The 21,998-nt window shown below is 57.3% G+C and overlaps 1 protein-coding gene across 1 annotated transcript; it reads left to right on the top strand.

Moving 5' to 3' along the window:
• Positions 1–228: 228 nt before the first annotated feature.
• Akt1 (AKT serine/threonine kinase 1) lies at positions 229–20,516 on the top strand. The gene is made up of 14 exons (XM_032908539.1): positions 229–491; positions 2,824–2,959; positions 11,947–12,075; positions 14,724–14,835; positions 15,116–15,263; positions 15,669–15,800; positions 15,881–15,946; positions 16,433–16,501; positions 16,771–16,896; positions 16,964–17,092; positions 17,168–17,382; positions 17,508–17,595; positions 19,010–19,112; positions 19,570–20,516. The coding sequence occupies exons 2-14, from the start codon at positions 2,914–2,916 to the stop codon at positions 19,647–19,649; spliced, it is 1,443 nt and encodes a 480-aa protein (XP_032764430.1). The 5' UTR covers positions 229–491; positions 2,824–2,913; the 3' UTR covers positions 19,650–20,516.
• Positions 20,517–21,998: the final 1,482 nt, after the last annotated feature.

The following is a 21,998-nucleotide window of genomic DNA, read 5'->3' as shown; positions in this document are numbered from 1 at the left end:
AGTGCCAGGTCCCACAAACCGGGAAACTCAGGCCGGAGCTGGAGTTGTGGATCTGCGGCGGGGCTCCGTTACCCGCGTGGCCCTGGCTCGGGGCCACCCGAGGGCGGCGCCTGCAGGGGCCGCGCTCGCGCTCACGGGGTGCCTCGCCCTGGCCGCGGGCCGCGCCAGGGGGCGCCAGGGGGCGGCGGAGGCGGATGTGGGCGGGCGGCGCGGGCGCGGGGCGGGAGAAGGCGGGCCGGCGGCGGCGGCGGCAGCACCGAGGCGGCGGGCGGCCGGCCCAGCGCGGCAGCGCACGCGAGTCCCGGACAGGCGGAGCGGACCGAGCAGCGCCCTGCGGCCGGCACCGCGGCGGCCCAGACCCGGCCAGCAGCGCGCGCGCCCGGCCGCCGCTGCCTTCAGCCGGCCCCGCCCAGCGCCCGCCCGCGGGATGCGGGCGGCAGGCGCCGAGGCCGCGGCCCGGCAGGGCCCCGTCGCCCGCACGCGGCGGCCCGGTGAGTGCCCGCGCCGCGCCCTGTTCCGGGCCGCGGCCACCCCGCTTTGTTCCCGGCCGCGCCGCGCCTCGGAGCGAGAGCAGGAAGTGGCCGAGCGGAGGCCTGGGCGGGGAGCGCGCGGGGCCCGGCTGGTCGCTCTGGAGGCCCACGCCGGCGAGGGTGCGGGCGGCCGCTGCGTGACCTTGGGTGGCCGCTCCGCGGGGCCAGGTCTCGGGAGAGGGGCGCTGTTAGTGTGCGCAGTGGGGGCCGGTGCGCCCTGGGGCCTGGGGCTGCCCGGGCACTCGGCCAGCGAGGGTAGGAGAAAGGCTCGCCCCGCGGCCTGCGTGCGGTGGGAGGGCCCTGGGAAGGAGAACTCATTTCCCACGGACAGAAAGTTGTGCGCGGTGGCACGGTGCCCAGGCTAGCCCACAAAGGACTGCTAGCCCTCCTGGGCCCGGAAGCTGCTTCCTGGACTAGGTGGTTTCTGGAGGTGCCGGGGCCTGGAGGACGGCGTGGGCTCGGCCTCCCGGATCCGGGATACTGGCCGAGCTGATGGATTTGTCTAAAGAGGACTGGTTTCTAAGTTGGGCGGTGGTGGAACCTTGGGCCTCTGCTATGTGGCCAAACTCCTCCTCCCCCAGGCCCCTGGTCTTGCTCCAGGTGGCCAGCCTTGACTGCTTAGAGCCATCACTAAAGTGAAGGGCGAGTCGCCTTGGTGGGGCCCCAGCTGGGCGTGTGGCTCACGGGCCAGTGTCCCAGAGGGGCTGACTCTTAAGACTTAACAATAGCAACCATTTGCTCTTAGGAAGGTCCTCCACAGGCATGGTGGGAAGAGTGTCCCATGCTCAGGGCTGCTGGATGTGGGCATTGGCGTTAACATTACTGTGTTTCCTCACTCCGTGTGTATGAATTTATTTTTACATGGCTCTGGACAGCTGACTGTCATCAGAAGACCTTGGGGCTGGGTGGGGGTAGGGGACATCCACAGAGAGATCTTGCAGTACAACCCTCTGCCTCCAGGCCACACCCACCCTGACAGCCACTGAGCTGGGATTTCTTCTTATCTTTTTCATTCTGGCTTTCAGTTGCCACCTGCTTGCTGAGGGAAGGGCTCTTTCCTTCTTGGGCCAGGTGTGGTCTTTCCTACTCTGGCATTTGGCATTTGACACATAGCAGCGGGCCTTCCTTTTGTTCCACATTTAGCTTCAGACAAAGCAAAGTGGCAGTGACTCTGGGTGCCAGATTGTGCCTTCTGGGCTAGGGAGAGGAGACACAGGGGGTCGTCAGTCGGCTGTAATAGACACTAGTTGGGAATCTGTTCCACAGTGGTCTTCCAGTCTTTTCCTGGGCCTGTCTACATGAACTCCAGGTGGAGGGACTGCACAGGCTTGCTGGTCAAGGGGTTTCCCAATGCACATTCCCAAAATGTCCAACGGATACCCAGGCAAACTTCCAGCAGAGAAGCAATGGGGGCTTGGGGGGGAGGGTCTTTGCAAGACAAGCTGGCAAACTTTGCTTTGCACAGGCTAGCTGGTTGGCCACTGCAGGACCCTTCGTCTTGTATGTTACCTGCCCTGTTTGTGGGCTCCTGAATACTGTAATTGTGGGCCGTAACCACCTCACTCTGAGTGCTCCTTACCAGCAAGCTGTCTAAAAGTCTCTTTGTCCCAAGCATAGAGTGAAGGAAGGCTCCACAGACCCATAGATGCCTAGTATATACTGGCCAAGTGAACGAGACAGCTTCAGAGGCAGGGGTTCTGCCTGAGGAGTATTTTTATTTAGTATTGTCCTGAAGGACTTTGGGCTCTGATTTATCCATTCCCCACTCTTACCTGTGCCTCCCAGTGTTTGCATTCCTATGTTCCTAACTTGAGCCGCAGGAACCCTGTGACCTGCATTAGGCCTCCTAGACTGTAGGGGGTGGCGAGAATGGGTGATAAACACCTCTCACTAGTGCGAGGCAGAAGAGCAGAGGCAGTCAGGGCTGCCTGGAGGAGGCAGCCTGTTTGCTGGGGTAGCAAACTGAGCAAGCTGCCTAACAGAAAAGCCTTCTGGAAATGAGTGTTCCAACAGAGGCCAGGGAGGTGGGGGTTGGCCACAGCCTTGCGCCCCAGAGTACCTGGATCTGGGTGTAGCCTCTACTGCAGGAAGGTATTACTTATATGGCAACCTTCAGAGAGAGAGGTCAGGCAGGCTGGCAGAGAATAAGGGTGAGGAGGGAACTTGGGAACCAGAGAACCAGAGAATCAGGTAGATCACATGAGAGGACATGGGTAATTGTGGATCCTCTGGGGTTCACGAAAGTGGACCCCAAGCGGGACCCCGCCTCACATGCTTTCTTGGCTTCTTCTAGACGCTGCGGCCAGGCCGGCTGGGCTCAGCCTGCTGAGAAGAGACTCTGAGCATCCCTGGGTTACCCCGGTGTGTGGGGGCCACGGATACCATGAACGACGTAGCCATCGTGAAGGAGGGCTGGCTGCACAAACGAGGTCAGTCTGTGCTCTGCAGGAGGAGCGGAGCTGGGCCTGGGTCTGCCCAGCTTTTAAATGTGGACCCAGGGGGTGGGGGTGGGGTGGAGGGTGTGTACTGGCCCAGCAGGCAGTGTTGTAGCCCTGTCAAAGAGTGTTTGCTGTGTCTAGGCCTGCCGGACAGGAGGGGCGCCTCCCTATCGTGGGGCTCTAGGCCTGCTTCAGGAGTGTGCAGGCCCAGCTTTTCCCATAGTATGGAGGTCATGGCCTCCTCCTGGGGCCTCTTGGCCAGAGGCTGAGGCCCTGTGCAGGGCTTGCTGTGAGCGGCTTGGGGGTGGGGCCAGCTGCTGCAGCCTCCTCACTCCTGGCTTTCCTGGAAGGCAGCAAGGACGTGGCTGCTGTTTCAGGGCTGGCAGGCTGGTGGCCTGGGCACAGCCCAAGGGCTCCTGAGGGCAGGCAGGGCAGGGCTGCTCGGCTTGGCTCTTTGCCCACCTCAGGCCTGGATTCCTGAAGTCAGGGGGCTCCTCATCAGCTAAGGCCCACAGGGGCATGCTGGCATTAGAAGTGAAAAACCGACTGAGACCGGCAAGCCCGGGGCCCCCTCACCTTCCAGCTTGCCCACCATTCTTCCTCCAGCCAGTTCCCCAGGCCCAGTCACTTGCTCTTGCCCCAGGGCAGGCATCTCACCCCCTTCTGACTTCCTCTTCCTGTAGACCTGTTCCCTCCGGAAGGCCTAGGGTGATCCTTGTCAGTTCCAGCCTCTCCTCCCACTCTTCTTCCTGGCTCTCTGTAGAGGGAATTGTACTTTAGGGTGGCAGGAGGAGGACCCAGACACAGAAGATGGGAGGTGGGAACAAAAGTCGGTGTTAGGACATGGGGCAGAGCAGGGCTGGGGCCGCAGGAGCTAAGGGAGGCGGGGGAGATGGTTGGGACCAGGGAGGGCTCAGGCAGGGGTGGAAAAGATGTGGTCAAGTATGCCAAGAAGTCCCCCATCCCCGCAGCTGCAGGGAAGATTCTGCGGTGGGCTCAGCCAGGAGGCTGTGACTTAGGCTCTCTGTGTGGCTCCATTATATCCTGCCCCCACCTGCCGCCTTATCTGCTGTCCAGTGCCTCCTGCCCTGGCCCACTAGGAGTTCCGCCTCCTGAACTCAGATCCCTGGGTCAGGCTCTACTGTCTGCCTCACCTCTCTGTCGCCATTGGAAATGGGGCTCATCCTATTTGGCTCCCTCTTCTCCCCCACCCCGGGCCTCACAGCTTATACAAATGTGTATTGTGTGGCTGTCAGAGTTAGGGCAACCTGGAGATTGCTGAGCCCCAAGTCACCAGGACGTCTCCCCGGTATAGGAACCCTTCTGAGGCCTAGGGGGTGTCCTGCTCCTTATGGCTGAGTTTTATGAAGGGGCCAGGTAGTCCAGGACATTAGCCCCTGTGGGCATGCAGAGGCTGTGTTTGAACCTAGTTTGGCAGCTCCGTCATTGTCCCTCTCCAGGAGAAGGTCCTTGAGTTCCTTAGGCCTTGATTTCCTCATTTATGCCTTGGAAATGGTGGCGGGTAAAGTTGTGAGAGTGTGTGTGATCTGTGGGATGACCAGCTGGACACAATGCCTGCCTGTCTCTGGGGTGGGGTCTTCCCAGCCTCAGGCCAGAAGGCTGCCATTCTCATGGTCCCTCATCCTCCTCCGGCTCCAGCCTAGGTGGTCAGGGATCCGCTGTGGGCAGTGGTATCTATGTGCTGTGTTCTGGGCTGGGTCCTCCTATTCTGCCCAGCTCTGGCCCAACCAAGACCCAAGCTTGACCTGCTGCTTGCTGAGAAAGGCTGTCAAACACCCCCAGCCCTGTATGATGCGGGCTCCAACTCATGGGTGCATCATTAGTTTGGGCTTCTAGCCCTCTTCCTGTCTTGGGTTGCCATGTTAGCCTTCTAACCTGAGATTACTCTGACTTACTGGCTGGGGTAGGCAGGGAGGGAAGGCTGTTGCAATTGTCCCTCAGTGTCCCATGGTCCCTCAGACACCTGGACACCCCTCGTGTGCCTCCCTCTTTGTTGCTTTTGTAGGTTATAGCACTGCTGACTGGGACCGGAACCCGTCTTTGCTAGGTCTCCCATGTCCAGCCAGAGGCTTGCAGCACATTGGTTCTTGGCTGTATCCCAAGCTCGCCGTGGGCTGACCATGCCTTCAGGGCTATTTGGGCAAGGAAGAGAGGATGTTCCTCTTCCTCCTCACTCCATGGCTACAGAGACCCCAGGTGTAGGTTCTCCTGCTCCTTGGCAGTTAGGTGCCCACTCCTCAGGAAGTGTTCCAAGCCACTTCCCAGGAGTGCTATTTGTGCTCTGGGCCAGCCAAGTGCCCAGTGCGAGAGCAGACATTCTAGTTGTGCATCGATCTGTGGCTGGGCGTTCGCCTCCCTATGCATCCAACCGCATAGACCTATGGGAGCCAGGGCTTGAGCTCCTAGAGATGAGAGGTGGCTGGTCTGATGAGCAGAGGGGTGGACAATGAGGGCAGTAGACTCACCCAGGGGAGTGGACAGGTCATGGCTCAGTGCTGGTCATAGATCCCCAGATGTAGAGGTTGGGGTTGATGGACCATGTCTTAACAGCCAGCCTGGGGTTAAGTCGCAGGTGTGGCTGAACTTGTCCGTGACCTCTGATTTCAGCCAGTAGATTGCAAATGAGCTGGGTGCTGAGGCCACAGCCCTATCAGTGTTACTCTTTTGGGTTCTTCCCTCAAATCCCTGATGCTTGCTGGGCCGTATGTGTGAGAGCTGCCCTGGCAGCGACTGTAGCCAGGGAGTCTTCTCTTCATCCTCTTGGCCAGGTTAGCCATTGTCTGTGTCTCCCAACTCCTAGCAGGTGCCAGTGGGTCAGGAGCAGAGGCACTGAAGGTGAAAGAAGGGCTTGCACTGGGAGTAGGTAGCATATACCAATTGCAGGGCCGCCTGTGGGTTTACTCAGCAGACAAGGGGCCCAGCAGGGTAGGAGGAGCCTAGCGGTTCTCACTGGGTCAGCACCTGGCAGGTGGAAGCAGTTTGGGGCTCTCTGGCTTTGAGTGTGGATCCATGAATGCTGAGCTCATGATCTCTCTGGGGAGGGTCAAGGGTCCTGAGCCTAGCGGACAGGTCAACATCTCAGGACAGGAGTGGTGCTCTGTGTGTGTGTGTGTGTGTGTGTGTGTGTGTGTGTGTGTGTGTGTGTGTGTGTGTGTGTGTGTGTGTGTGTGTGTGTGCTGAGCCTGAAAAGAGAGGTAAGCATGTGGCACTCCTGGAGAACTGGACAGAGGTGGCAACTGAATGCCCTGGGCCCAGCCATGGAAGGGCCAGCGCACTGCAGCGTGTGGCTGTGGCTGAGTCTTGGCTGGTGCGACTGAGTTTCCTGTTTTTGTGAGCCGTGTTGAGTTCTCCTTGAAAACAAAACAACAAAGAGGAAGCTGGGCGGCTCCCACTGGGCTGTGAGGGTCAGTGCTGGCCCAGCCTGGTGACTCCAGAGTGGGCAGCACTCCCCTGTGCTTCCTGATGACCATCCTCTGGACAGAGTGGTCCCAGTGGGCCTGAGCCGCATGGAGGTCACAAGGAGGTGAGGAAAAGTGTGTGGACATGGGACTCCACTGAGCTGCTGGTTCTGGGGCAGCCTCTTGGCCCTGCCAGCTCTGCAGAGTGGCCAAGTGCACGGTGCAGAGAGCTGCTGAGACCTGGAGGGGGGTGGGGTGCTGGGTGGATGGCCGGAACTGGGACCTGCTGTGACTGCTAGGAGTAGCTTGCATCAGGCTGGTTCCTAGAAGTGCCATGGGTAGTGGGGAGAACTGTTCTGTCCTTCTCTGGCAATCCTCTCTGCCCAGTCACACCCGAGCCAGGCCCAGAGCCAGCACCAACCCTTAGGCCCTCCCTGTAACAGTAGCTGTGGTTGTCCCAGCCACCCCACTATGGCTGGTGATCTACCCACACCCAGTACTTCCCCAGAAGAGTCTGCCCAGCCAAGACCTAGACTCCAGCCCAGGCTGGTGGGCAGAGGAGCAGCCAGGAGCTCCTTAGTGCCAGTGGCCTGTCTGCGGTAACTGCGTGCCTCATTCTGAGGTGCCTCAGAGTCTTTGGCTCTGAACATCCTGTGCCCTCACCCCCTCCCCCTTTCGTTTATTTGTGCTTTTGAGGTAGGGTCTGTCTTTGTAGCCTAGACTGTCTTAAACTCAAGTGAGTTCCCTGACCAGCCCTTTCGAGTGCTGGGAATACAAATAGTGCCACTAGGCCTGTCCTCCCGATATTGTTGGTTGGTTGGGGCATAGGACTGAGGAGTTGGTGGCCCCCAAGACATTGTTCTAGACAAGGCATCCCTGTCCTTGGTCAGGGTCTGGCTGGCCCACATAGGCTCTGGTGTCTGTAAGGTGAAGGCAAGGCTGGGGCTGGCTCTGCTCCCCAGCACATCCTGTCTGCTCTATCTGGGCCTCGGTTTTAAACGTAGTTATGTAGTGTGTGTGTGTGTGTGTGTGTGCAGGAGGCAGGAAGGGGGAACTTTCATGTGCTACAGCCAGCGTGTGTATCTGAGGACAACTTGTAAGTCGGTTCTTTTCTACCATGTGGTTCCCAGGGATCGAACTTGGGTCATCAGGCCTGAGGACAAGTGCCTTCACCCTCTAAGCCATCTTACAGGATCTATCTGGGCATCTTGGGCTGCGTTGCAGTGAGGTAGAGGGGAGGATGGGTAAGGGGAAGGTACAGCTTTTGGGACTCAGCACAGGAGCATTGTGGGGTCTGTGAGCCACCTTGTGGGGAGTAGGGGGTAGATTGGCCCAGAGGGGTTGGGCTGGTATAGGGAGCCTAAAAGCCAGACATAGGACAGTGGCCCTGTGGCTTGCACATAAACTGGGGGGCTAGGCCGAATGGGATGATCTGAGTGGCACGGGAGGCTTGGGGATGCCCTGTGTGTACAGCAGGGTGGGGCTGTAGGCCCTGCCTTCCTTTCTGGTACAGGGAAGGGAGGTGGGGAGTGCTGTGGAGGACGTAGGCATCTGTAAGACGTGGGCGGGTAGACTAAAGTCTGGACCAGTATTCCCTGCGGCTCAGGGAGCTGGGCTGGAGGTGGCAGTGGAGAGGTGTGCTACCCGCAGTGGGGACCTTGTGATGCATTGCAGTCCGGTGGTTGCTGTATCTTGGCCCTTCTCAGCTGAGGCCTGCCTGTGCAGGTCGTGTCCTAGCAGTCCCTCAGCTCTGGTTCTTTCCTGCATCTGTGACTGCCAGTGTCCCTTTATCTAAGCCTCAGTTTCTCCAGAGGGCTGGTGGGTACAGAGAACCCTACTCCTTGCTAGGTGAGATTTTATGTTTGTGGGCTGTGGCAAAAAGCTCACCCAGGCCCAAAGGAGCACCAGTGTTCTGCAAGCCCACACTGTGAGACCCACCCTGTGAGGCCCACGCTGTGAGACCCACACGAGCAGCCCTCTCAGAAAGGCTGCACCAGGGCTATACCCTGTAACAGCAGACCTGGGCTCTCACCTGCTCACGTGCAGCACACCCTCCACTCCCTGCCTCTGCCCAGCTCTTGGTCACTGAGTCCACTGGGGGTCAAGAGATGTGAAACTAAGGATCTACATAGGGGTCTGGGAGGCTGGGTCTTGGAGATGACCTTGCCACCTGCTGACCACCACTGCCCAGAAGGCAGCAAGCGCTGGGCTAATGGCCCCAAGGGGCTGCCATCAGTAAACCGCTTGCTCAATGTGCTGGGGAAAGTAAATGGGCGCCCGGCAGCTGTCGGTGCAATGGATGTGTTGGTGGTAGGGGACGTTTGGTCGCTGCTGTCAGCTGGCGCCTGCTCCCCAGGCCTGCTGGGGCTCACTTTGCTGTGGAGAAACAGCTCGGTGCCGCCTGGCGTCTTGCCAGCTGCCGCCTGCCACTGCGGCAAAGTGTTTATCCAGCAGTTTCCCCAAGAACCAGGGACTTGGAGAATGTTCACCGTGATCAGGGCTCAGGGGCCTGGCTGGTATGAGAGGACACTAGTGCCTCAGCCTCTTGAGTGCTGGGATTAAAGGCCGCCCAGCCTTCCCCTTTCCTAGTGTGATGATGTAGCTTCAGGAGGCCCTGGTGCAGGGACTTGGAGGCCGACCCACACAGATGCTAGAAGGCCTAGACCTTGGTCTGGCAAGGGTAGGTGGAGGTGGTCCTGAGGGGTCCCCGAAGTTGTTGGGGAGTCCTTGCCTCGTCCTAGATGCTGGGCTTGTTGCTAGAAGGTGGAGAGGGACCTCGGAGGAGCCGATGTGGGCTGTCATCTCCGCACAGACCTGGATGGGCTTGCAGATGTGTATGGCTGGGTTTGCTGTGATGTGAGGCTGGACTTAGCCCTGGGTGTCTGCTGTTCCGCTGGTTTTTATTTCTCACTGAGACGCTGTTGTCAGGCTTCTGCCCTCCAGAGCTACGGGGACCACATTGTGGGGGCAGCCCCGGGCCGTTTGTCATCTTGCCGTGTGTTTGTTACACGGGCCTGGTGAGGCAGCTGCAGGTGAGGGCCCTGGCTGCTGCTGTGCTTCCCCTGCTGGACTCGCCTGAGTTCAGGGCATCCAGCATCCACATGGGTTAAGGGAGCCAAGAAGAGCCTGGCTGGGCCAGAGCCTAGCACTTCCACAGAGGCCAGCATGGCTCAGGCTTGCCGTGCTGGCCTGTGAAAACAGAGGAGGGAGGCCTGCCAATGTTTGTATTCGAGAAGGAGACCCCCAGGGCAGGCAGGAGTATTCCTAGATACCCTGGAGCCATGGAGGATCAGGGCAGCCACCTCTCACATCTGTCTATCCTATTGGCCCATTTCTGCAGTGGGGCCAGGTTTGGGGGCTGTCTGGACTGAACTCATTAACATGCAGGCCGGAACTCAGGCTGCAGCTGGCTCAGCCGGTACCCCCAGTGACCAACTGGCTAGACCTTGAGGCAGGAGAGAAAGAAAGAGATCTGTGTGTGTCAGAGCTGTGGCCCCCTTTCCTGTGGAAGGGAAGGACCTCGTGAGGTCACTTCACTTTACATCTCTCCTTGGCCATGTGGCCTTTGTGTGCTGTGTGGTCAGGAGAGAAAGGGCACCTAGGCCTCCTGTGTGTTATTTGTGGGGCTGGGCACTTACCCTGTCCTCTGCCTGGTGAGTCCCACCCTGTCTGTATCTCCAGGTCTACATTCTGGAATCTGCCAGGCCTGGGGGCTGGTCTTATAGGCTAAGAGCCCATAGGAGATTCAGGGTCAGGGTGGTGGTCTACATGTGGGGCCAGAGCTGGGGCCTGCATTGGGCACAGTGGGATGGGCAGCAGTTGGCAAATCGAGATGGATTTCTGGGGCGCGGGTGCATTGCTCATCAGCCCTCGTATTCAGTTAGTGTCCCGGGGAGCGGCAGCTGGTGAGATGGGAGGTACTCCATCAGGGGCCGACAGCTCCAGACTGGTGCTGGCGGGTGGGCACACACGGCGGGTGGCCCGGGAAGGAACGGGATGGGGGGTGGGCTGTATACCCCCCAGTGCTCTGCCGTATTACTCATGGCACCCTCTAGGCCTTGCGCCAAGGGAGGGGCTGTCGTGGGGCTGCCGGGCATGTGAATACCTGCAGGTGTGGGCCACCTGGCCAGAAGAAGGGCTGGTGACCCAAGAGGTTCGTGGGACTTTGCAGAGCTGGGTAGGGACCCCGTTCTCTGTGTCCTTGTTATGAGGTCTCAGACCCTCCTAATGAGAGAGAGTTGGCTTTGGCCATTACTCTGAGGCCCCCAATGGCTGTGGGAAGTGGCTGCGCAGGAGAGCTGGGCTCCTGGGAGCTAGAGAAGCAGGGCTGGGTTTACAGGTGCCCTGGAGGTTGCATATGGACTGCAGGCCCTAGAAGAGAATCAGAATGAACTTGCACAAGCCCTATGCCCTGGAGGAGCCCCAGCCGCATTTGGTCACTTGCCAAGAGTCAGGAGGACTTTCTTGCTTTGTAGCCTCTGTGCATCGTAGGGCTGGGGTCTGCATCAGTGCCGACAGGCCTAGGAGGTCTGCATGATGACAAGAGATGAGGTCTCTAGCTCTTGTAGCTGCTCGCCCCTGGAGTGGGAGTCTTGGCCTGGTCGTGGTTCCATTCACTTCTTCCCTGGGCTCACCCGTAGCCTCCCTCCCTCCATCACTTAATCTCTCTCCCTCATCCCCCTTGGTACAGGGTGTATAGGGTCACGCAGAGCAAGGCTGCTGTTTGGAAAGGCATCGGAAGGGGCGATGGTGGGAGGTGGGTCATGGGTAGAGTCCTGCCATATGCCCAGAGCCATGCAGGTCCTGAGAGCCTGGAGGGGTGCGAGCTGATAGACTCTGGGAAAGCATTCTCAGGGAACACGTAGATTTGGTTCATACCATGAGAGGGTAGAGACGGAAAGGTGGTCAGGCTCTCGGGCTGTGAAGTGTGACTGGGGACTGCCTTGTGCCCGAGACCATGGTGCCCAAGAGCACCTAGTGGTAGGTGGCCTGGACAAGCAGTCGCTCACGACTACCCCTGCTGGTGCCCTTGTTCAGGGCCCAGTGGAGCAGGCAGACTTTATCCTAGACAGAGCTCAGGGACCCCAGCCCTGTGGGCTGCCCCTCCTCTCCTCAGCCTAGTGTCCCCTCAGATGAAGAAGTTGTCTAATTAGTTAGTTCCCTGTTGTTCAGACTCCTTGCTCGGCAAAATGTAAATTAAACATTTTTTCCGGATGTCAGTATGAAAAATGACAGTCGCTGGGAGACCACAGAGGACATCTGCTCTGACTCCTGCGTGTGGCGCCTGCGTGTGGCTGATGTTGCAAAACTGGAGGGAACAATGTTCCCGTGTACCTGGGTGACAGGGCAGGGCTCAGCTGGGCGTAGCACCCCGTTCCAGGTGCGGCACCTCCTGGGTCTGCTGTACAGGCAGAGCCCTGGGTGATGCTCCTAGCTGTGCCCAGTGCCTTCTGGGAAGGTGGAAGTGTCCCAGGTCCCTTCCCCACCTCACACAGTACAGTGTGCCTGGGTCCTCACAGTAGTTCACACGCAGCTCCTCATGTCTCTCACGCCCTGCAGGGGAATATATTAAAACCTGGCGGCCACGCTACTTCCTCCTCAAGAATGATGGCACCTTTATTGGCTACAAGGAGCGGCCTCAGGATGTGGAGCAGCGCGAGTCCCCACTCAACAACTTCTCAGTGGCACGTAAGTGTCTTAGCCATGTGGGCTGGATGGGGTGGCTAAGCAGGCCAGCAGGGAGGCTGAAACCGCCACTGAGAACCTAAGGAGAGCCTCCTCTTGGTCCTAAGATGCTGGGCAGTGCTGGCCCTGAGTCACCTCCCCTAGGACTGGTGAGTGACCAGCTCTGGCAGGGCCAGGGGTCCGGCATGTAATGACTGGACCTGATCTAGAGGGTGGGTTGACCAGTGTCCCTGTGGGTTAAACAGCCACTCAAGGGCATTCCTTGGGAACTCTTGGGTACACAGCAGGAGGAGAGGCTCCCAATTCTAGGAGTGAATGACATCCCAGTGGTGTCTTTGTAATTCTCCCTGGGAAGGCCATCAAATGCCCTTTGCCCTGTGGGTCTTGTGGTTCCCTTAGCTGCAGTTCCAGTGGGAGTCAGCCCTGCTCCAGGACACTGAAACTACCTGAGAGCTTGGGGCTGAGGTGCTGAGTCCTTGTTCTCCGTGCCACATTGTCCCAGCCCAGTTCTGCCTGGAGCTGGACAAGGGTGAGTTTGACAGTTTTAAGCAGGAGCCATAGCAGTTACTGACTGCAGACTCTGGGCTCCTCCATGGGCTGCAGTCTGGAGTGCAGCGCATGTGCCTAGCACAGCTTGGTCTGCATCTGTCCTCTCAGCCTTCTTGGTGTGCTCCTGCCCTGCAGGTAGCCCTGTTTGACTTGCCTCAGATCATAGGGGCTCCCACCTCCAGTCACTTGGCCAGTCCCCAGGTCTGTCCCCAGAGTCTCGGGGCTTAACACAGGTTACTGCCTCAAGAGCTAGGTAGGAAAGGAACCCCAACTTACTCATGCAGGAGGAAGGAAAGGGGCCTCTCTGGAGCAGACACATAGGTATATGTACTGGCCGAGGGGCTGCTGGGCAGTGGGCAGGGCTTGGCCTTCCAAAAGGCCTTGGGCCTCAGGAGGCAGGCGGTTTACGCCTAGCTGGGAACAAAGCAGGGCGGGGCTGTGTCCAAGCTTTTCCTCCGAGGTGGGTTCTGGAGGCAGGGGTTAAGACCCTCACTTGGTGCTAGTTCTCATCTGCTTGCCTGACAGGCTGTCTCAGATGTGCTGGAGACAAGGCTCAGGGTGATTTTCCACCCCTCCCCCCACCCCATGTTGACACAGGCCTTTCCCAAGGCTGGGCCTCAAGCCCCTCTTGGCCCCTTGCTTGGCAGACTGCCCCTTGCTCATTCATTGGAGCCCGGAGGCCCCTCACATTGCCAGGACCCAGACGATGGAATGTGGGAGGCCCCTCAGTCCCTCCTGCCTTACAGAGCCTTGCCAGGAAGCCCTCTTGCTGCACACACACCCGCAGGGCCTGGGCCGCCCGTGATCCACCCTTAAAGGTGTATGTGCTCTAGGTGTGTCCACCAGGTGTGCATGCTCTGGGTATCCGTGTCCCTGTGTGTGCTCCCAGTGTGAGGTTTGGGTGCTGCATATCTGTGTAATGTTTCCAGAGACTCTATATGTTGATGAGGAAACAGCAAGATACTTCTGTACCAGAAGGGGTGGGTGGGCTGTCTCTGCTCCTCCATCCCTGAGGCCCCCACATGAGCAGGGGTCAGCAGTTGAAGGAAAGAGGAACTTTAGAAGGAGTTATGGTGTAGGGCTAACTGACCTAACCTGACCAGCTCCTTCCAGAGCCTCACACTTGAGAGCAGAACACCTCAGCTGTGGCAGGTCTTGGATCTCTGCTCTTTGAGAGGAATTGGGGCTGAGTGTGGTGGCTCATGCTGTAATCCTGGCACTCGGGACCTGAGGCATGGTTACCTCAAGTTCAAGACCAGCTTAGACTGCATAGTGAGTTCCAGGCCAGTCAAGGTTACATAGGAAGAGAATGAAAAAGCCAGGGCCGGTGGCTAACACCTGTGAATTCGCATTTGGGAGGCAGAAGCAAGAGGATTGCCATAATTTGAGATTTCTGGTCTACATGGAGTTTTCCAGCACTGCACAGCAAAGACCTCATATCAAACAAAGAAACAAAAAACTTGAAAACTTTAAAATGTTTTCTATTTTATTATTTTGTGTGTAAAGAAGGGTGTTTGTTTATTTTATGTATGTGTGTATATGATTGTCTTGGGGACAGGAGGAGGGCATCAGATCCCTGGAACTGGAGTTACAGATGGTTGTGAGTTGCCACGTGGGTGCTAGGGATTGAACTCTGGTCTTCTGGACGAGCAGTTGGTGCTTTTAATCAATGAACCATCTCTTTAGCCCCTGAAATAAACATGTGTTTGTTTGCTTGCTTGCTTGCTTTTCAAGACAGGGTTTCTCTGTACAGCCCTGTCCTAGAACTTGCTCTATAGACCAGGCTGGCCTCAAAGTCACAGAGACCCACTCATGCTGGGATTAAAGGTGTTCTCCACACTGGGCAAATACATTTTTTTTTCCTTTTTCTTTTTTTTGGAGCTGGGGACTGAACCCAGGGCCTTGAGCTTCCTAGGCAAGCGCCCTAACACTGAGCTAAATCCCCAACCCTGCAAATACATTTTTTAAAGTGAGGATGGGAGGCACCTTCCTGGGGCAGGATTGAGGTCTGGGGGATATGGTCTGTCTGGTAAGGACTGTAAGGAGAGTTTCACGGAGGATCAGATGGATGCAGATAGATGCTTCCCTGACTTCTTCTTTAGAATGTCAGCTGATGAAGACAGAGCGGCCGAGGCCCAACACCTTCATCATCCGCTGCCTGCAGTGGACCACGGTCATTGAGCGCACCTTCCATGTGGAAACGCCTGAGGAGCGGTGAGTGGGCAGGGTGCAGAGAGGCTGTCAGGAGCAGTGGGCTATGCCCCCTGCTCAGGGCCATGCTTGCCTGAGAGCCGGAAGCCTCTGCTGAGTCCACTCTGGAGGACTAGGCTGGAGGACTCGTGGGGTGAGTGGGGCATGACGTGTCCCAGGAACCTTGAGGTTTCTGATTATTTTGAGTGTGGAGACCAGGTTCTGGGTGGTTACCTGCAGCGTCAGGACCAGGCGGCCAGGCAACAGCTCCGTTGGTGCCTAAGGCCTCACTTGACCCCTGCAGGGAAGAGTGGACCACCGCCATTCAGACTGTGGCTGATGGACTCAAGCGGCAGGAGGAGGAGACGATGGACTTCCGGTCAGGTTCACCCAGTGACAACTCAGGGGCTGAAGAGATGGAGGTGTCCCTGGCCAAGCCCAAGCACCGTGTGGTGAGTCTGGCCTCTGCTTCTGCTGGGTTACCAGGGTTGTGGAGGGCCCTGGCAGGTCCCGGTGTTCCTGCCTGGCTTCCTGTGTGGGTCTGGGACCCCTGGCTCCTCTTGACCTGACTGAGTTGGCAGAGTACTTGTCTAGCATGCACGAGAGCCCAGTACTTAAGGAAAGCAAAGTGAAGGTGTCCACCGACTCCCAAGGCCCCGTGCTCTCACTGACCCACAGGCCAGCAGATGTGAGCGGGCGTGGCTTGTGTCTAGCTCTCTTACTGTTGGCTAACTGGGAGGAGCCTTGTTCACTCTGGACACTGTCGAGCCGAAGGTGGTGGTGTAGGTGTTTATTACCATACGCTAGTTGTGGTGAGCAAGGGCTCTCCCTAACCGGGCTCTGTCTGCTACCCACAGACCATGAACGAGTTTGAGTACCTGAAGCTACTGGGCAAGGGCACCTTTGGGAAGGTGATCCTGGTGAAGGAGAAGGCCACAGGTCGCTACTATGCCATGAAGATCCTCAAGAAGGAGGTCATCGTTGCCAAGGTGCAGGGAGTGCAGGGTTGGAGGGAGGGTGAAGGAACGGGATGCGTGGGGGACAGGTGCTCATGGCTTCTGCATTCCAGGATGAGGTTGCCCACACGCTTACTGAGAACCGTGTCCTGCAGAACTCTAGGCATCCCTTCCTTACGGTAAGTAGTGGCCATCAGTCTGACCCCTGTGGGATAGGGACGAGTGCGCCACTCCCACAGCCTGCCTCTGCACCCACACAGACAGGCTTCGTGGACTGATAGGGGTGGTGGGGCTGGGATGCTGGAGTGGGCTGGAAGCCCACCCACCCCACAACCGAGTGGGGTACAGGAGGGAGGCGTGAGTCTGGTCTTCTCACTCTGCTGAGGCCTTGAGTTGCCCCACTCTCCGTGCCCTCAGTCCTCAGACCCGTCTTCTAGGCAGACCCCTCAGGTTTCTTGTGAGTGCAGCTCAGTGATAGCAGCTGGTGAGTTCCAGGGCCAGCGGTTTGGGCTTATTGCCTTTAGGCAGGGCCGCCTGAGGTCCAGGCCAGCCTTAGCTATCTCAAGACACTAAAATGTGCCCTGGTGCATCTTGGGGTGGCTGGGGGCAGTGCCAGTGTGCTACTTCCTCAGTGCTTACCTAGGCTTGCCCTGCTTCCATTTCAGGCCCTCAAGTACTCATTCCAGACCCACGACCGCCTCTGCTTTGTCATGGAGTACGCCAATGGGGGCGAGGTAGGGCTGTAGGTGGCTTCAGACCTGGGCATTTCGTGGGTGAGCTTGTCCCTCTGAGAGCCTTGGGCGCCTCTCTGTAGTACAGGTCACGGTGCTGCCAGGCCTGGCCATGTGAGCCTGTAGTTGCTTGTTTGGGGATGTCTTACTACTGCTGAGTCACAGTCTCCCGGGCTCTTGTTCTCTTTGGGGGCTAGTCCCTAACCTTCCCTCTGCCTCATGGGTCACGGTGGGGCCCTCACGCAGGCCCTCATCAGCTCTCCACCCCACAGCTCTTCTTCCACCTGTCTCGTGAGCGCGTGTTTTCGGAGGACCGGGCCCGCTTCTATGGTGCCGAGATTGTGTCCGCCCTGGACTACTTGCACTCCGAGAAGAACGTGGTGTACCGGGACCTCAAGGTGTGTTCATGCACTAGGGGAGGTGGGACTGGGGGTCTGTCCACACTAACCGAGGCTTCCCACACAGCTGGAGAACCTCATGCTGGACAAGGACGGGCACATCAAGATAACGGACTTCGGGCTGTGCAAGGAGGGTATCAAGGACGGCGCCACCATGAAGACGTTCTGCGGGACACCCGAGTACCTGGCCCCTGAGGTGCTCTGCTACTTCTTGTGTGTCCCCCACGCCCTCCCATGCCCCGGACACATGTTGACGGAGTCCCCCATCTAGGTGCTGGAGGACAACGACTATGGCCGTGCAGTGGACTGGTGGGGGCTGGGCGTGGTCATGTACGAGATGATGTGCGGCCGCCTGCCCTTCTACAACCAGGACCATGAGAAGCTGTTCGAGCTCATCCTCATGGAGGAGATCCGCTTCCCACGCACGCTCGGGCCGGAGGCCAAGTCCCTGCTCTCGGGGCTGCTCAAGAAGGACCCTACACAGAGGTACGGGCCACAGGGCTTCAGGCTCAGCCTCTGGACAGTCCTGCTGCCCACGGCACCCACCAGTCTCAGTCACATGTCACCTTCATGCAGTGTCTGAGCCCTGACCGACTGTCTCCTACCCACAGGCTCGGTGGGGGCTCCGAGGACGCCAAGGAGATCATGCAGCACCGCTTCTTTGCCAACATCGTGTGGCAGGATGTGTATGAGAAGAAGGTGTGCATCCGGCCACCGTGCCCAGCTCTGGATCTCGTGTGTGTGTGTGTGTGTGTGTGTGTGTGTGTGTGTGTGTGTGTGTGTGTGTGTTGTGTGTGTGTGCACGTACAAACAGTTACTGGCCACTCTGCCATCTCTGGATCACACGTGTGTGCACACACACAAACACTCTGCCCATCTCTGGATCACATGTGTGTGCACACACAAACACTCTGCCCATCTCTGGATCACACGTGTGTATGCACACACATACAAACACTCACTCTGGCCATTGTGTCTAACTCTGGATCTTATGGGTGTGTGCACACATACACTCTCACTGTTTGGTTTTCACTGGCTCAGGCACCCATGCTGGGCTCACAGCCTTGGGTAGCCACATGGCCCCACAGAGCCACAGGGCTGTGCACACCTCGCTCAGTCACCTGGCCTCTCCAGGCCCTTGATTGTGCACAGGCTGCCTACACCTGTGCCCTTGCTCCTGCCCTTTGCCTGGAGGTCTCCTCAGGTGCCCCATGTTGAAAGCAAGCTGAGGGTGGAGGGTATTGTCTAGGTGTCTCCAGCTCTACGGAGAGCTCTGGGACAGCCTGCCCTTCTAGCACAGTGAAGGCTACTGCAGAGAGCAGAGCCACTGTACTCCATCCCTAGGTGTGGCTCTCTTAAGCTCCTGAGTACCCTTGATCCAGGCTAATGAGGGACTGGCAGGTGACCTCAGTGTTAAACCTTGATGGGTGCCTTGTCACCAAGCCTGCTTTCAGTGTACCCAACCTGCCCCTGCCTTGAATACTGCTCGGTAACATGGGACCAGCAGCATTGGGGGTGTGGATGGCACTCCTTCCCGGCCCATACCCAACTAGAGATCCCATGAGTCAGCATTGCCCTCGCCCCAGATTTGGGGGGATGGCATTTGAGGGTCCTCGCCTGTGGGACCCAAAAGGATGTTTGTCTAGGTGTTAGCCTCTAGTGCACACATCACTTTGCAGTTTATGTCTTCGTCCTGGGCCGTCAGTGAGGCAGGAGAGCTTACCTGAAGTCTACTTGTCCTTCCACATTTAGAAAACTTGAGCCAGGCAGTGGTGGTGCCACCATGCACCTTTAATCAGCACTTGGGAGGCAGAGACAGGAGAGTGAGTTGGAGGCCATCCTGGTCTACAGAGATAACACACGAAACCCCGGTTTTGAAAAACAAAACCTCAAGGAAAACAAGTAGAGAAAAAGGACTGTTCCAGCCTGGACATGGGCAGTTGCTACCCTGTCACTTTGGGCGTCTCTGGGCTCGCTCCCCCCTGCCTTCATGCCTTACCCAGTTCCACCTAGAGCTGTGCCTTAGTGCTAACCCCACCCCTCAGGAGGTCAGGGATGCCTGGAGAGGAGAAGCTGGAACACAGTAGTAACCACTCCTTCTGTCACTCCTCAGCTGAGCCCACCTTTCAAGCCCCAGGTCACCTCTGAGACCGACACCAGGTATTTCGATGAGGAGTTCACAGCTCAGATGATCACCATCACGCCGCCTGATCAAGGTGAGGCCACCCTGCTCTAAGGTGCCTCAGTATGAAGCCTTTTCTTTCTTTTTTTTTTTCTTCTCCTTTTTCTTTTTTTTTTTTCGGAGCTGGGGACCGAACCCAGGGCCTTGCGCTTCCTAGGCAAGTGCTCTACCACTGAGCTAAATCCCCAACCCTGAAGCCTTTTCTTTTTTGAACTGAGCTGCTATGTAGGGACTGGAACTGAACCTGGGTCCTCTACCAGAGCGTTAACCACTAAGCCATCTCTCTAGCCTCAACCTCACACTGATTAAAAAACAGTAACAAACCCTTTTGGAGGGTGGTAGCAACCAGGCGGGGAGGGAGTGTTCTGAGGGCCAGAGTCACTGCCCACTCGCAGGGCCTCCTTGTATCATATCCTCCACGCTGTCAGGTCAGGTGGGCAGTGGGAGGGCTGTTTCTAGAGACTGGGTCTGAGCCCTCTTGTGGCCCACAGATGACAGCATGGAGTGTGTGGACAGCGAACGGAGGCCGCACTTTCCCCAGTTCTCCTACTCAGCCAGTGGCACAGCCTGAGGCCTGGGGCGGTGGCTGGCAGCCCTGCACCCCTCTGCATTGCCGAGTCCAGAAGCCCCGCATGGATCATCTGTACCTGATGGTTTTGTTTCTCGGATGTGCTGGGGAGGAACCTCGCCAGCCTCCAGGACCAGGGGAGGATGTTTCTACTGTGGGCAGCAGCCTACCTCCCAGCCAGGTCAGGAGGAAAACTATCCTGGGGTTTTTCTTAATTTATTTCATCCGATTTGAGGCCAGACATGTGGCTTCAGCGCCCAGAACAATTAGATTCCTGTAGAAAACTATTAAGGACTGATGTGACCATGTGCAAGGTGGGCTCATGGGTCTGGGTAGGTCCTGTCACTGCCCCATTGGCCTGGCCACCCTGGCCACCACCTGTCTCTAGGGTCCGGGGCCAACGTCCATCGAGAAGGCACCAGAAGCACCTAACTGTGGTATGCTAGCTGGCACTCTCCCTCTGGGTGGGAGAGGACACAGAGCTGCTTCAGCCCTAGGGCTGGATGGGATGCCCAGGGCTCAATTTAGGTTGACAGAGGAACAAGAATTCAGTGTGTTGCTCTGTATCATGCTGTTCAAAGGCCTTCAGGGGATTTTAATCTTGGTGACAGAAGAGCCCCTGCCCTCCCACTCCTGTGTGGCGGCTCTTGGTGGGTGCCCTGGGAGTGTCTGCCTCACGTGAGCTCTTCTCTTAGCACTTGTCCTTTTAGATGCTTTACTTCTTCCGCTGTCACCCTGGCCTGTCCCCTCCTGGCCGGACACTGGCCATTGCTGCACCATGTCGTTTTTTACAACAGTCAACTTCAGCATTTTTACTATTATAATAAGAAACTGTCCCTCCAAAGTCAATAAAAATCGCTTTTCAAGTTTGTGGTTTGCTTTGCTGGTGTGAAGGTTGGGGATGAAGGCGTGGCTATGGTCACCAGGGTGGGATTCTTCAGGGGAGGATGCCCTCCTGACAGAGGAGGGGGATCTTGACTGTCTCCATCTACTCTTGTGGTGACTCTCCTAGCTGCCGTGTCTGGCAGAGAGAGCACTGAGCCAGACCCTGATACCAGGACAGATGATAACCGGCTAGGGATTCACCTCAAAAGGGGCTCAGGAGGCTCTGGTTGAGGTCACATAGCACATCTGGGCCTGAACAGAACTGGGGACTGTTCTGGGTTTGGATGGAGGTGACAGGAGCCAAGGTCACTCTAGAGCATCAACAATCCTGAGTCCAAGCCACCAAGATACAGTGGGTGTGTTGCTGGTGACACCAGGTGGCTACTGGTGGAATTGCAGCAAGCATCGGCCACCGCTCAGCAAAACATTTAGAGGCCTCCAGCTACGCGCCAGTCTACATGCTCGTCTACATGCTATGTGCCAGTCTCCCTGAAGGTATGGACTGGCTGGTGGCCTTGCTGGGATGCGGGTGAGGGACCTCTGGAAGATAAACATAGCCACTTCTAGAACAGCCAGTTTGTCTCTGGGTGACCACAGCCCTTCTGGAGCCGTACACAGCACTGCCTACTGTACTTGAAGTAAGATTTGTAGACAAAAACACCAGATCTGGATAGTGGTTTGCACCTTTAGTCCTAACACCTGAGTTCAAGGCCAGTCATGTCTGTGTAGTGTAGCAAGACCCAGTCAGGGAGGGAGGAGGGAGAGCGGTAGGGAGGAAGAAAATAAGCACAACAGTGCTTTCTGCGACCCTCAGACTTAGAGCTAAATTTTATCTAACATGGCTGAAACTTAGGAACACAGATAAACCCAGAGCTGGGCAGATGGAGGCTACAGGCTGCTCTTTCCATGAGACCCCTCAGGGATGTCTCTAGCGCAGGGGAAGGGGTCCTGAAGTTGTGCCCCCATCACAGGGGTGGGCAAAGCTCTTGGTGGTGGCTTCCTGAGCCCACTGTTACTCATGTAAGCTGCCCAACATAATCATTGTTCGCTGGAGCCAGGCATCTAGGGAGTGTTCCTGGGGAGTGGTACCCTCTCCCCAGAGGCAGGCCTGGCCTAGCCTGAACCACCAGAGCAGATGAGGGGATAGACCCTGTAGCCATGGTAGGGTCTGGTAAGCTTAAATGAGGTAGCTAATTTGTCTAATTCGTCGTCTAATTCGTGAGGCAGAAAGAATGGTGTTTGCCAGGGTGGGGACCAGTGGGAATGAGGTATGGCCACTTAATGGCTATAGTTTCCATTTAGGGAAATGATCTACTAAGGCTACGAGAGGAAAAAGGGAAGTTTACTTTCCTTTATCTTAATGGGGACTGAATTGAAACAAGATCTTTTGAGTTGTGTTCTGGGATATGGTTAAGTGCTTGTAGTGTGGCACTATTCTGGGGAGATGCGAGCAAACACCTATTCACC

The sequence above is a fragment of the Rattus rattus genome, chromosome 7 (genome assembly GCF_011064425.1).
Source record: "Rattus rattus isolate New Zealand chromosome 7, Rrattus_CSIRO_v1, whole genome shotgun sequence".
NCBI lineage: Eukaryota > Metazoa > Chordata > Mammalia > Rodentia > Muridae > Rattus > Rattus rattus.
Note: the sequence above shows the minus strand (reverse complement) of the source record. Positions and strands in the feature narration are given on the sequence as shown.

Coding starts and splice junctions, on each gene's coding strand:
- Akt1 (XM_032908539.1), top strand. CDS start 2,914: ATGAACGACGTAGCCATCGTGAAGGAGGGCTGGCTGCACAAACGAG. Junction 2,960..11,946: donor GGGCTGGCTGCACAAACGAG/GTCAGTCTGTGC, acceptor CACGCCCTGCAG/GGGAATATATTAAAACCTGG. Junction 16,502..16,770: donor AGTACGCCAATGGGGGCGAG/GTAGGGCTGTAG, acceptor TCCACCCCACAG/CTCTTCTTCCACCTGTCTCG.